The sequence below is a fragment of the Kogia breviceps genome, chromosome 19 (genome assembly GCF_026419965.1).
Source record: "Kogia breviceps isolate mKogBre1 chromosome 19, mKogBre1 haplotype 1, whole genome shotgun sequence".
NCBI classification, from domain to species: Eukaryota; Metazoa; Chordata; class Mammalia; order Artiodactyla; family Physeteridae; genus Kogia; species Kogia breviceps.
Genome location: NC_081328.1, coordinates 50,611,515 through 50,625,725, shown reverse-complemented (window position 1 = coordinate 50,625,725; position 14,211 = coordinate 50,611,515). Strand labels below are relative to the sequence as shown.

General features: G+C 48.9%; 1 protein-coding gene across 1 annotated transcript in view; it reads right to left on the bottom strand.

Moving 5' to 3' along the window:
- Positions 1-2,269: 2,269 nt before the first annotated feature.
- The window catches only part of SRP68 (signal recognition particle 68), a 30,931-nt gene continuing 18,989 nt past the window's right edge, over positions 2,270-14,211 (bottom strand). Inside the window, exons 10-16 of the mRNA XM_059048999.2 lie at positions 11,844-11,908; positions 7,844-8,000; positions 7,085-7,179; positions 6,002-6,131; positions 4,036-4,111; positions 3,525-3,577; positions 2,270-3,069 (exon numbers count right to left, since the gene is read on the bottom strand). Coding sequence (XP_058904982.2) covers positions 2,842-3,069; positions 3,525-3,577; positions 4,036-4,111; positions 6,002-6,131; positions 7,085-7,179; positions 7,844-8,000; positions 11,844-11,908 — 804 coding nt within the window. The 3' untranslated portion in view covers positions 2,270-2,841. The remainder of the gene's footprint in view (positions 3,070-3,524; positions 3,578-4,035; positions 4,112-6,001; positions 6,132-7,084; positions 7,180-7,843; positions 8,001-11,843; positions 11,909-14,211) is intronic.

Sequence of the window (14,211 nt, the reverse complement as noted above, 5' to 3'; positions counted from 1 at the left end):
TCATGGCCATGGTGAAAGGCTCAGGTCGCCACCAGAGGAAAGGGATGGAACGAAGCCTGGCACTGTTTCATTTCAAACAGGGAACCCAAGAATTCTCATCTAGTCAAATGGAGAAGTGGGGACTTCCCTGGCGGCCCAGTGGTTAAGATTTCACTTTCCAATGTAGGGGGTGCGGGTTGGATCCCTGGTCCAGGAGCTAAGATCCCACACGCCCCGGGGCCAAAAAACCAAAACATAAAACAGAAGCAATATTATAACAAATTCAATAAAGACTTAAAAAAAAAAAAAAAGGAAAACTGGAGAGTACAGCGAAACAATGCATATGGGAAGGAAAAACCCAGGAGACCGAGCAGTGGAGAGCCTGTCCAGCTCCAACTGCCTTACGTTGCTTTTTCCAACAGAACCAGTAGAGTTAAGGATAACGACCTTGGCCAAATCATGTCTTTCCCATCCAAGGCTCAGCATTCATTCTCTAAGCCTATACGCAGAGCTTTCACCTCCTGGAGCTTTGAACTCTAACTTTTCTGCAGATCAAGACCATCACCACCCAATAGGTAAGAAGATAAAAACCATTAACACAGCAGCCCCCAGGCATGTTCGAAAAAACACAGACTCAACTGAGCTTCCCCTCCTCCTCTCTGGATCCGGGGAGACAGAAGACTCTTCCAGGGTCAAATGCTGCTGACAGCGCCACAGCCCATCCTGTGGGAGGGACGAGAGCCAGAACAGCAGGACCCGCCCAAAGCAAATCAACTGTTCACAACCCTTCCTCACACTGGCAGACCTCCCTGCCCTCCGCTCCCTGGGAAGAAAGGACCAGAGGCCTCTGCAGTTTCATTCTGTGAACCCATCCAGCAAAGAGTGCTGCTCCCTGGGCCTGACTCTGAACCCGTTCCCATGAGCTGCAATAGCCGCTTCCCAGGCCTGAGGACAGGATGTGGTCCCGCTTCTGGCGTCCCGTCCCCCATTAACACAGCCTGTTTAACGTCTGGGGATTCCAGGTGAAGAGATGTGCGAGCTAAGTGAGACCTCGGCCCTGCCAGGTCTTTCTTCTTAGGTAAATATGCATTTGGATACTAATCAGTCTTGTCACGGGCAGCCGGCAGGGACACCAGGTGGAGGGGAACTTCTGGTGTGTTTCTTTTTCATGAGAAAGAGAAAGCTTAGAAAACCTTCAGTCAAAATGATGGACTCGGGACACTGGCTCCCCCCGCCCCCGTATGCCGGCACTCTAAAGAGAGTAGGAAGGCCTGGGAGGACTTAACTGTGAGCAAGACAAAGGGACACCTTCCCAGATGGGGACAGACGGAGCTTCTCCAGCCCCGGCCGCACCCATACAGCGCCACAGACACCGGCACAGGCAGGCTGGAGGACACCCCAGCTGTGGCTGCAGCCCAGGTCAGTGTGAGAATGAGGTGAGGGAGATGAAGAACCTTGGACCACAGCCCTGGTGCCGCCAAGCGCGCCGGAGGGTGGGACGAGGGTGAGGAAGAGAACGAAGGGCCCCAGCGTTCCCCCAGCCCATTAGGAACACTGACCAGGCCTTCAGGACCAAAATCCAGGACCTCAACCTAAGATCATCTGTGCTGTATCTTCAGAAGGAGGTAGGGAGAGAGGAAGGAAAGATACCCTGAAATTGCATGGCACAGATGATGAAATGATGAAACTTGCAATTAAAATAAAAAAAGATCAGCTTCCTGAGACTCTTTGACCCAAAGCAAATCCTGGGGGGAGAAGAGTTCTTACCTCTGAGCATCTCGAAAGCCCCTGCCAACGCTCAAGTCTAAGAGACACATCTGATCTGTCTTCCCACCACCCTCTGCTAACTTCTGGCGATTCCCTCTACAGCCCACTGGGGAAACAGAGGCACCTCTGAGCCCACAGAGGCTTTCATGCATCTCATGTTTAAGTCACTTTTATTCCTTGCTTTCTGACATTACTTTTGTGACTCCTATTATTGATACTATGGTGGAAATAAAAACGAGTGACATACTTTTGTGACTCCTATTATTGATACTATAATAGAAATAAAAATGAGTGACGAAGAAAAAGGGTAAGGAAGGGAAGTGATGAAAATATAATGGCATCTAAAAATTACAGGCTGGGAACTCTTTAGAAACAGTGCCTCTATCACTCTTATCAGGCATCAGACATACCCACGTTGCCAGGAAGTCAGGATCCACATGACATGACAGGATCTTGCAACAGGTTCCCGAGGAGAGAGCTGGGACCAGACGTGAATGAGGATGTGCAAAGAATGGGCACGGTATCCAGCATCTTTGCCTTTTAATATAAGATTTGTTTTCATCATTTCTGAGTGTAACATAGTTCTTCTAAAAATAGAGCTCTTTGCTTGTTCTGAAACTTCTTAACTTTCACTTGGAGGTGAAGGGGATAAGGCTGCCAATGTTTCCTAGTCACGGACAAACTCTTCAAGGGATTCTGGACGCTCACAGCAGGAATGAGTTCGTTTCAAATCCACGGCACTGAAGAGACACGACAACACATTCCCAGCCCCAATCTGTGCCCGGTGTGGACCCCCACGACCACATTACTGACCAAAGGCTCACATGAGACCAGATGGCAGGGGCCCCCCCTCCAGGAGGGGTGGACACAGGGCCCTGCACATATTTATCAGAAGACAACAGGGTGCCCTTCTAGCACCCTGGTTAAGAATGGAAGTGTACAAACACACAAGACATAGGAATGCAGGGTTGAGGATGTTATACTTCTGCCCTGGGCCAATGCAGACCTGGATTTAATATCATGGAGGCTGCTGGGGTTTTCTCACAATACAGATTAAGAGTCAGAATCTCCCCCTGCCCCCAGGGAAGAGCCCGGTTAGCTCCTGAATCCAAAGATGCCCTTGATATATCCAGTGAGGCCACTCTTGGTCTTCTGCTCCAACTTGTCCTCAAGGGGTGGGAAAGCCACATGGTTGAGGGCCAGGTCAAAGAACAAAGGCTTGCATGGGATGGGCTGGAATCCTGGCGGGAAGTGCACGAGGTTGGCTTGCTTGGTGACGAGGGAAGGGTCCAGGCAGAATGTCTCAAACCGTTCGACCAGGGGCTGGAAGTCAAACCAAAAGCAGGAACCCAGATGTTAATCACAGCCCACTGGTGGAACATTCACTATGGGCCAAGCACCCAGTTCAGAGCTTATATGTGCTATCTCACTCGATCCCCACAAACCTCCTATGAGGGGCTTTCATTCCTCATTTTATAATGGAGAGTCACTGAAATCTAGAGAGGTTGAGAGGTGGGCTGGGACTGACGTATAAGCCTGTCCGATGTCCAAGTCAGAGCTCCTAGCCAGGGCACACAGCAGGTTCCTAACTCTATTTGGGACCATCTAGATGACACCTAACAAATCTTACGTAGGCAGCTTTCAGGTCCTGAGTAAAAGAAGGGAGGGAAGTAGGGTGTTCACTTAGAAATTTAGGGTCCTCTGTTCTACAGATGAGTACACATTCCTAGTAAGTTATGGATCCTTTTTATTCCTCAAAAGCCACAGCCCAGACTCACCTTATTGTCCTTGACTTGGAAAGAGGTCTCTGTTTGGTGGGAATCATTTGCATCTGAAAGTTTCACAGGATTCGGTAAGAACAGGGACTTTACAACACACTATAGTCACGAATGACACCTATCACGCGTCTGGGTTCTACATCCTAAGAGCAAAAGTAGTCCATCTGCGGGGAGTTAGCCCCTCCCTCCTGAGTGCAAACTCAGAGAGAAGTAGTGCAGACAACAGACAACTAACCCCAGAACCCGCGCGGTCGGCCCAGCGAAGCAAAAGCACGGTTGTGTGCGAGACACCGACAGGCAGAGGGGACAGCACAGCAGCGTTTCTCTAAACTCCTCCACATAACCTGACGCCTCAATGGGGCAGAAGGAACGGCAGGAAAAAACCACTTACAGATGAACCAAAACAGCCCCTTTCAACCTTAAAACAGTGGCCTGGGGGTGGGAGAGAAGAGGAGCAGCAGTGAAGGGGGGCCTGAGAAGACAGGCCGCAGAGAGCAGGCAGGAGGCTCACCCAGGATTGCGGCCGCCTGCAGAGAGCACTTTTCCGACCTCACTTGCGTGATGAGCTCTTGCACGTCAGGCAGGTCCTGTAACAATGTGGAAAACGGGGACTCGTGAGCTGGAGTCAGGCCAGAGAAGCGCACCACACTAACCTGAGCTAAGTGACCCCACTGGTATTTTCATGGATTTTAGACTTTTTTAAACGGTCTCCCTATTAGAAGAAACAACACACAAAAACTAGCCTGGGGCTTCCCTGGTGGCGCAGTGGTTGAGAGTCCGCCTGCCGATGCAGGGGACACGGGTTCGTGCCCCGGTCCGGGAGGATCCCACATGCCGCGGAGCGGCTGGGCCCGTGAGCCGTGGCCGCTGAGCCTGCGCGTCCGGAGCCTGTGCTCCGCAACGGGAGAGGCCACAACAGTGAGAGGCCCGCGTACCGCAAACAAACAAACAAACAAAAAACTAGCCTGTTTCAAAGGGGGAAATCTATGCCATGGCTTAAGTAATACTGCCTGGATATAATAATGACAACGATGATAATATTAATAAGTTTATCATGTACTAAATGCATCATGTGCCAGGCACTGCTCTAAGTAGTTCACATGATTGTTCATTTCATCTTCGTGACAACCCGGAGATAGTCTGTACCTGCATTTTACAGAGGAGAAGCCTAAAGCACAGAGGGGCCAAAGAACGTGTGCAGTCACCTCCCCAGGGGCAGTAGGGCGGGGCTTCGGGACCAGGACGGCTGGCTCCAGGGCCTAAGCCCCTACCCACTGAGCCCTTCTACGAGGGCAATGCCATGCGCTTGCCTCAGCCTCTCACTCGGCAAATTGGGAAAGATCTGACTAGGTCTGGATACTGTGGAATCCCGTATGCCTCTGTTCCCTAGCGCTTTCCCCTGAAACCAGCCGTCACACTAGGTCAGATGGGCTTTTGTAAAACGCCTCTTACTTCTCTCCGGAGATTAGCCATCCACACTGGCTTGTCTCCACATTCCAACGACACCCTACCAGATGACACTGCTATACTCGCCGGGCCACCCTCTGCCCACAGCCGCCTCCCACGTACTCCTTCCTATTTCTCTGCCCTCGCCCTCTATCTTCTTCTGTATTCGTAGGTGGGTCCTATGCAAGTCCCGTGGCTGCAGCAAAACCACAAGCTCTCTGAAGGCAGAAACCAGAGTTCTCCTCCACCCCCGAGCCCAGGGCTGTTCCAAGCAGACACGAGTGCCCCAACAGCAGCCCCTCTCACACCGGCTGTGGCAATGTTAGGAACCGTAACCCTAGCCCGCTTTTCTGAACAGCCTCTACTTATAAGATATACATGGGTTCCTTGGACGGGTGCTTTAAGAATCTATAAGCTCACAGCAGTCCACAAGCTTAAAAAGCTAGCTGCCATTCAACAATCACTAAATCAGACCAGATCAGCATGTAAGCTTTGACGTAGACCCAAGTCACCTGGGGGTCTTGCCAAATGCACTTTTGACTCAGCAGGCCTGGGGTGGGGCCTGAGAACCTGCATTTCTAGCAAACTCCCAAATGCTGCTGCTGCTGGCCCCGGCACACATTGTGTGGAAAGGCTTCACCAGTGGTTTTCAACTTGGCTACACGTTAGAATAACTGAGAGGCTTAAAAGACCCCAATGCTCATACCAGATCCCACACCAATTAGAACCAATATCTCTGAGGGTGGAACCCGGACATCCACCTTTAAAAAATCTTCCCAGGCAATTCCAACATGTAGCCGAGCCTGAGAAGAGTACTTCAGGGTTGTTTAAAGCGGAGGAAGGCTGTCCTTCTTAGTACCCGAGTCCTCTTCGGGCCTGGAATGCTGCCATGAGTTGCACCCCGCAGCTCCTGGGCACTCAGGGATATACCACATGCCGTGGCTGACCAGGCAGGACCTGTCTGGGAAGGCGTCGCAGCCTCACAGCAAAAGTGCTCAGGGCTTGGAAAACGGGAGAGACCAACAGCTCACCTTTAGCCTGTTCTTGAAGGCGCCGGCGTCAGAGTTCACCTCATCTGCGTATTTCAGGACCCTGTCGTACAGGACGAGGGCTTCACTCCACTTCTTCACCAGCACGTAGGACTGAGCGATGAAGAAACACCTGATGGGGAAGGAAAGAGCCACAGTGTTCTTAAGCAAAAATCACCCAAGATCAAGGTTTTCCTTGCTGTTTAGGCGAAATAAATTGTAAAGTTTCTTAGCCTCGGGCTCACTGCCTGGGATGGGAGATCCCCCCGTTCTCTCTGTTCCAATTTGCCAGCCTAACCTGCGGACGTGTCCCCGAAACTGGAGCCGACAAGTGTAGGTCCAAAGCTGACCCGCTGTCTTTTACTTACTGCCGGCTCTGCAGAAAAGAGGTAATCCCCAAATCCTCCCCACAGGGAGGAAGCTGGAGACAGGCAGGAAGGAGGGATGCTGCCCGGATAGAAATCCCACCCACAACAGCCCACACATCTAGGTCACAACCGTTCACCTCTGCTCATGTCGTTCAAAAACCAAATCCACAGGAACAAACCTCTTCCTAACAGAAATTACTCTGCTGGGATCAACAGCCTGAGTGCTGCTGGCCTCTGACAGGAGCCAGAGAGCGCAGGGTCGTGCGGGCCAGAGGAGGAAGGGCAAAAGCACCCAGGGCTCTACTGAGCCAATCTGTCTAGACCCCATGTTGCTACACAGTCCGCTCCCAAGTTACAAATAGCACGGTGCATGTCAGAGACTGAGACACGAGCTTCCTCCCAACTCAGTTCAGTTTCCCTGAATCAGCCGCTCTGCTTCTGCTAATTAACGCTTTTTCCAACACTTATCCCTTTTCCACTGGGAGGAGGGAGGAAAGGGAAGGGAGAAGACAGGTAATGTATGTGCTTTCCAGCACCCCCAACCTTTCCAAAGAGCAAAACTGCACTGGAAACTCCCAGCCACAACCTGAAACTTCCCTTGAACACGCTGGGCTAACTGCTCTCTGATCACATACCCAACCTTCCAGAGACATACTCCCAAGGCTTCTAGAACCACTGGATGGTAGAGGAGAGCCCCGTCTGTCCGACAGGAACTTACCTGTAAGCCTTGTAGACCAGAGTTTTAAGGCCTATCTCTTTCTGAAAGGCTCTGTCCTCCTCTAAGCCAGGAAGCTGGAGCAATTCCACCAGGTTCTGCACAACAGATTCAACAAGAAAACTCATGAAGAGGAGGCCTTGCACTGACAGTTTGAAAGAAGACTTGTGAGAACAGACATGGGCAAAACGAAAGAGTCTAGGCTTCATATAACGGGAAAAAGTCTGTGACACGTGATTCGGCAGCAGCCACATCTGGTGTCACCTCCACCCTCCTGACACTGAAAGCCCACGTGTCCTTTCTCTCTCAGTCACACTCCACCTCCTTCAGAGACCCCTTGGACCCTCTCAGCTCAAGGGGATTTCTCCGGCTCTGAACTCTCACTTCACACAGCCCACTCCTGTGGCATCTACACGAGTAGGTGCAGGTGTGCAGGGGTCTCACAACCTTACTCCCTGGTGAGCTCCCAGTGGGCCGAGGCAGGGTGGCCTGAGGTCCCAGGACGCTCCACAGCATGCGGGAGACCACCCTGCACGGGGGAAGTGCTCAGTGAATACCTGTGGTTTACAAGTGTCTACACAACAACATGTCTGAATATCGGGCTCACGGATGGCTGAACTGGCACAAAAACAAGACCTCTGTCTTTTATCGAGACACTAACAGCTCCTGGCTGTCACAGCCCTTTCGCTATGCAAAGCTCAGTCATTTGTGTCCAACAAAAACACAGGACAGGCTCTCGCATTCCCAGCCCTCCAGGGTTACCTGAAGAATGATGTCATAGAGCCGGATCAGGTCCTGGGGCCGGGGGGAGCGCTTGCCGTCATCCTCTGGCTGCTGCTGCAGCACTGCCTTCTGCAGGCCTTTAGCCATGTTCTCATTCCGCTTGATTGCTGTTGACAGCTTGATGTAAGTCAGGTAGCTGGAATGGACCACATGTCAGCTCAGGTTATGATGAGGGAAGCTGATGTTCTGGGAAGAGCACTGGACCACAAGCTGGGACTGCCCTAGGGGATTATGGGGGTGAGGGCGTGTCATATCGCAGGGCTGTCAGGCCTGGGCCTCAAGCTCCAAGGGCCTTCAATTCTGGCTGCTGTTCAGTGGCTAACTGCAGGGGACCAGTATGAAACCTTATGACAAAATCTGATTTTAACTTGAATTATACCCTCTGTATATTTATTAAAGAGCCAGAGAGCTACCGATTTCAGAGGACACTGCTGGTCCTTAAGATGACTAATGGAGGGCCAGCCAGTTCCTGGAACAAGGACTAGTTACCTGCCCGGCCCACACTGTAAGGACAGCGTGCATGCACAACAGCCGCTCCTGCTCAGCTGATGACCTTCTCTTCTGAGAAAATACCGAGGGACAGTGTCTTTGGTGGGTTATGCATATTAAATGTGTGTATATACTGGAGACTATGCGTGATGCCTGCTTATTTTAACTGTACCATCTGGAAAGTCCTTTAATATTTGGCGGTTAAAAACATGGTAACCATTTAAGTCTGCTTAAGAAGTGTTTAGGCCTCTAGATCCCCATCTTATTGTGGCAGAGGCTGGAGGCATCCTGGGAGAGGGAGGATATAAAAGAGGCCTGGGGACAGAGGATACAGGCACAGCTGAGGTCAGGGGCTCCATAATGAACCAGGGGGGTTAAGAGACTGTCAAGTTCTGAGGGCTGACCTCCTAGCATTCTTCTCCTACTCGGCTTTCAGAATAAGAACAGCTTGATATATTCTGAGGATCTGACCAGCCCAAGGAAAAAAACCCTTCAAGATTCTGGAGTCAGGGTCCTCAGTGAAAGCGTAGAGCCAGAGCACCCACAGTGAAGCCACAGCTGAGGAGCTCCATGCAAGAGCTCCTGACAGACAAGACACAGTCTTTAAGAGGAGTGGATGAACAAGGATCACCAGACACTTAAGGGAAACCTCTAATAAGACAGAAGGGGCCAAGACTGAGAGGGGAAAAAAAAGCAACTTGGAAGAACCAAACTTTGTAGGGAGAAGAAAACTTTGGACAACTATTATTAATAATTTCAGAAAGATAAGTGAAGACTTTGTGGTTGTGAAGTTAGAATGAGACACTATTTTAAAATAATATTCAAAGAACACAAATGAGCTCTTAGAAATTAAAACTGGGACTTCCCTGATGGTCCGTGGTTAGGACTCTGCACTTTCATGCAGGGGGCACGGATTTGATCCCTGGTCGGGGAACTAGAATCCCACATGCTGTGTGGCGTGGCAAAATAATTAATTAATTAATGTAATGGCACTGGAAACGAGGAAGCCTGTGTAGGAGTCAGATGGGAAGTCAAGAGGGGTCAGGGTAAAGAGTGGGAGTAGAATCGGTGAGAGAAGGCTGTAGGGGAAAGTGGTAAGAAATGCTAAAAGCTAAAAATCAGTAAGTAGCAACATAAGTCATTTAGAGACATGGAGGTAAATACCAAAAGAATTTGTTAAAAGAATTAAAAGTAGGGACTTCCCTGGAGGTGCAGTGGGTAAGATTCCACGCTCCCCACGCAGGTGGGCTGGGTTCAATCCCTGGTCAGGGAACTAGATCCCACATGCTTGCTGCAACTAAGAGTTCACATGCCACTACTAAGGAGCCCACCTGCCGAAATGAGAACCCAGAACAACCGAATAAATAATATTTTAAAAAAAATTAAAAGTGGCTGCTGCTGCCTTTTTTTTGGCCACGCTGCACAGATTGTGGGATCTTAGTTCCCCGACCAAGGATCAAACCCGTGCCCCCTGCAATGGAAGCTCGGAGTCTTAACCACTGGACCATCAGGGAATTCCCAAAAGTGGATGCTTCTGAGAAATGGGAGGAAAGGTCATGAGACACTTTTTTCTAAAGCTCTGCAGAAAAATCAAACTCTCAAAATAAAGTAACTATTATTCACAGTAGTATAGGAGTCTAGATACATCTTTATTAAAATACAAGAGTTTTATTAAAAATACAAGGGCTACCTGATTCTCGACTTCAATTTACCCCAAAGCTGGCTTCCGATCCTAACTAATTATGATACTGATACTAGCCACATGTGGAGGTGGGAGAATGGATCCAAGGGCAAGGGGCTTCACAATTTGAAAGTTTCCTGAGCCCTGTTGAAGCTCTCTGTGTCTTTCAAGGTTAGGAAGTTGATCAACTGCCTCTGCCCTGTTGTGGCTGTTAACTACCAACATGCCCGCTAACCTCCTGGAGCCTCATCTTTCCCCTTAGGTTGCTGAAGCAGAAAACGGCTAAGGCCCGTTCTTGCTGGTATTCTGTGCACCCGAGTCATCTAGCAGTCAATTTGACATTCACATAACACTAAATCCCCTAAGAACAGAGATTAAGGCAGGGAGAGGAGTTTTTATGGTTTTGTTTTTTATAAAAGAGGGAGGGGGGGGCTTCCCTGGTGGCGCAGTGGTTGAGAGTCTGCCTGCCGATGCAGGGGACACGGGTTCGTGCCCCGGACCGGGAAGATCCCAGATGCTGCTGAGGGCTGGGCCCGTGAGCCATGGCCGCTGAACCTGTGCGTCTGCAGGCTGTGCTCAGCAACGGGAGAGGCCACAACAGTGAGAAGCCCACGTACCGCAAAAAAAAAAAAAAAAAAAAAAAAAAAAAAAAAAAAGAAAAGAGGGAGGGGGGACACGGGAATGACTGAAAATACAGCCAGGTTCACTAAAAAGTTATAAGCAGTGACTAAGAAATTAAAATTTCAAGGTCACATGGAAAGAGAATCTGAGGAGAAGTGGAATTTTATTTCTCCCCAGGAAGTTTGAAAAATGTCACCCTTCCTCCTTTCTTCTGTGAAACAAAATGATCTACCTCTTAAAAAATTTAAACTTGACAAGGTGTTTTAAAAATGCATATGAGGGCTTCCCCGGTGGCGCAGTGGTTGAGAGCCCGCCTGCCGATGCAGGGGACACGGGTTCGTGCCCCGGTCCGGGAAGATCCCACATGCCGCAGAGCGGCTGGGCCCGTGAGCCATGGCCGCTGAGCCTGCGCGTCCGGACCCTGTGCTCCACAACGGGAGAGGCCACAACAGTGAGAGGCCTGCGTACCGCAAAAAAAAAAAAAAAAGCATATGAAAGACCAAAGGGAGAAACAGTCAAGATGTGCCTGAGGAGAAACCTAGTGGGGAAAACCTGCTCGACCAGATACCAAGACTTATGATAAAGTTATAGTAAATCACTGTGCTGGTGTTAGTACAGACAAATAAATCAGCAGAGCAGAAGAGAGTCCAGACAAAAAGAGCACGCAAGGAGAAAAAGGAATGTATTCCTGCAGATCAGTGGGGAAAGGACAGAACAGTCAATAAATCATACACTGGAATAATCCATTATCCTCATGGAAAAAGGTGAAATAGATCCTTACGTCACTCAAAAATAAACTCCAGATGGAATTAAACTTGAGTTGAAACTGAACTCAAATATAAAAGGGACAATGCAAAACATTCAGAACACAGCAGAGAGTCACTCTAGGAGCTTGGCACGGGAAGGACAGTGGTTAGCTCCAGAAGAGGGGGAGGAATCAGCAAGGGTGGGGCCACAAGGAGCTTCAAAGTTACCGGCTGTATTCTAGTTCTTACACTGTATAAAAATTTTAAATTATATGTATATTAGAATAATATAAAAATTCAAAACTCATGATAAAACGTGAATAGATGCATTCAGATTTTAGTATGTATCAATAAATTATAATGTACATAAACATTATATATACTCTTCTGTTCCAAAGATACATCATACAATGTTAGAAAGTAAAAACATCACAACCCTTACCTGTGCAGGTACTGAAGATTAGATACCTTCCCCGATTCCCCTTCAAGGGTATAATCTCTCTGTTTCTGCAGGAAGTCAAAAGGTAAAGATAAAATGGCTGATCCTATCCTTGGCTCTGACCACCTCGATTTTTTATTTTTCTTAACATCTTTATTGGAGTATAACTGTTTTACAATGGTGTGTTAGTTTCTGCTGTATCACAAAGTGAATCAGCTGTACATACACATATATCCCCATATCCCCTCCCTCTTGCATCTCCCTCCCTCCCTATCCCACCCCTCTAGGTTGACCACCTCATTTAATGGTGTGGTCCCCAAAGTGCCCTGGAATACAGGCACAGACTCTAGTAAGTTAAGGGTCCTCAAATATCAGAGATCTACTGCATATATTCTAGAATGACAGGGTCACTAAGTTGCCACTGGCATCTAAAAACCAGACTTGAATAAGAGGATTCACAGTAATGGCCAGTAAGGCTTCCTGTCCACTGAGTCCAATATTCAGACCCAAAGCATTAAGGCAGACAGTCCATGGTCCTCGGTTCCATTTTAAGACCTGTGTCTTAGACCCAAATTCTATGCCTTGTGCTGTTAGCTCTTTCCTTTGTGGCTGGCTGAATAATGAAATGGCATCTAAAGATGTTCACATCCTAACAGGAACCTGTGAAGATGTTACCTTACATGACAAGAGACCTTACAGATGTGATGAAGTTAAGGATCTCTTAATTAGCCTGGATTATCCAGGGGCGGGCAACACAAACATAGATCCTTATAAGAGGGAGGCAGTAGGGTCAACAATGTAGAGAAGATACTGGGACTGAAGCAGAGGACAGACAGGAGAGAAGATGCTATGCTGCTGGCTTTGAAGATGGAGGAAGGGACAAGAGGCAAGAAATGCAGGAATATGTACTCTCTGGAATACTGGAAATGGATTCTCTCCTAGAGCTTCCAAAAGGAATGCAGCCCTACAAACTCATTTTAGACTTCCGTCCTCTAGGACTGTAAGATAATATACTTATGTTGTTTTCAGCCACTAAGTTTGTGGTAATGTTACAGCAGCAACAGAACACCCTGCTATCAGCATATTCATTACATTCTGTGAGGTGTCTGCTGAATTCAGCTGCTGTGAATTCAAAGTGAATATGATAGAGGCTGGGGCTCTGTACGTACCTGCTAAATGAATCAAGGGAAGTATAATATATAAAGGCAGCTTTATGGGAGGAGGAAACATGCGACTACAGCCCAACATACATTTATTAAATATTTCATACAGAAGGTACTATTGCAGATGATTAAAGAAATATATACTTTTAATATGCTTATAATCTTAAGAAAAACATAACAAGAAGGTAAATATAAAACAATACACAAAATGTTAAAAGGCTGTGCTTGACCGCGACTTCCCTGGTGGCTCAGTGGTTAAGAATCTGCCTGCCAGGGCTTCTCTGGTGGCTTAGTGGTTGAGAGTCTGCCTGCCGATGCAGGGGACACAGGTTCGTGCCCCGGTCTGGGAAGATCCCACATGCCGCGGAGCGGCTAGGCCCGTGAACCATGGCCGCTGAGCCTGCGCGTCCGGAGCCTGTGCTCCGCAACGGGCGAGGCCACAACAGTGAGAGGCCTGCATACTGCAAAAAAAAAAGAATCTGCCTGCCAATGCAGGGGACACGGGTTTGAGTCCTGGTCTGGGAAGATTCCACATGCAGTGGAGCAACTAAGCCCATGCGCCACAACTTCTGAGCCCGTGCTCTAGAGCCCACGAGTCACAACTTCTGAGCCCGTGTGCCACAACTACTGAAGCCCACATGCCTAGAGCCCGTGCTCTGTGACAAGAGAGGCCACTGCAATGAGAAGCCCGCTCAACGCAACAAGGAGTAGCCCCCGATCGCTGCAACTAGAGAAAGCCCGTGTGCAGCAACGAAGACCCAATGCGGCCAAAATTAAATTAATTAAATTAATTTTTAAAAGGCAATGCTTGATTAACTATCAAACAAAAATTATAGCTGCAAGTATCAGATATTCGGAAAATGGAGAGATGTGGGTGAGGATGGTGTAGGCAGGCTTCTCAGTGAGCTATGAGGCACACCTTGAAAGACAGCCAGCGTTTGGACAGGTGAAAAGGGGGTGGAAGGAGAAGCCAGGTGTGAGGAGGGGGGAAAGGACAACAGTGTAAGGAATGCACTGCAGTGGGACAGGCATAATAAGACAGTCAGTACAAGAGCCTGAGGCAGAAGACTCAGAGGGAAGTAGCCAAGTACAACACTGGAAACAGGCTAGAAACACCCAGCGGAGGCTCATATACCACCAGCTCAAGGAGTTTGAACTGTATTTGCTAGACACTGCGGTATCTAAAGTAGGATGCACACAGCCCTCAG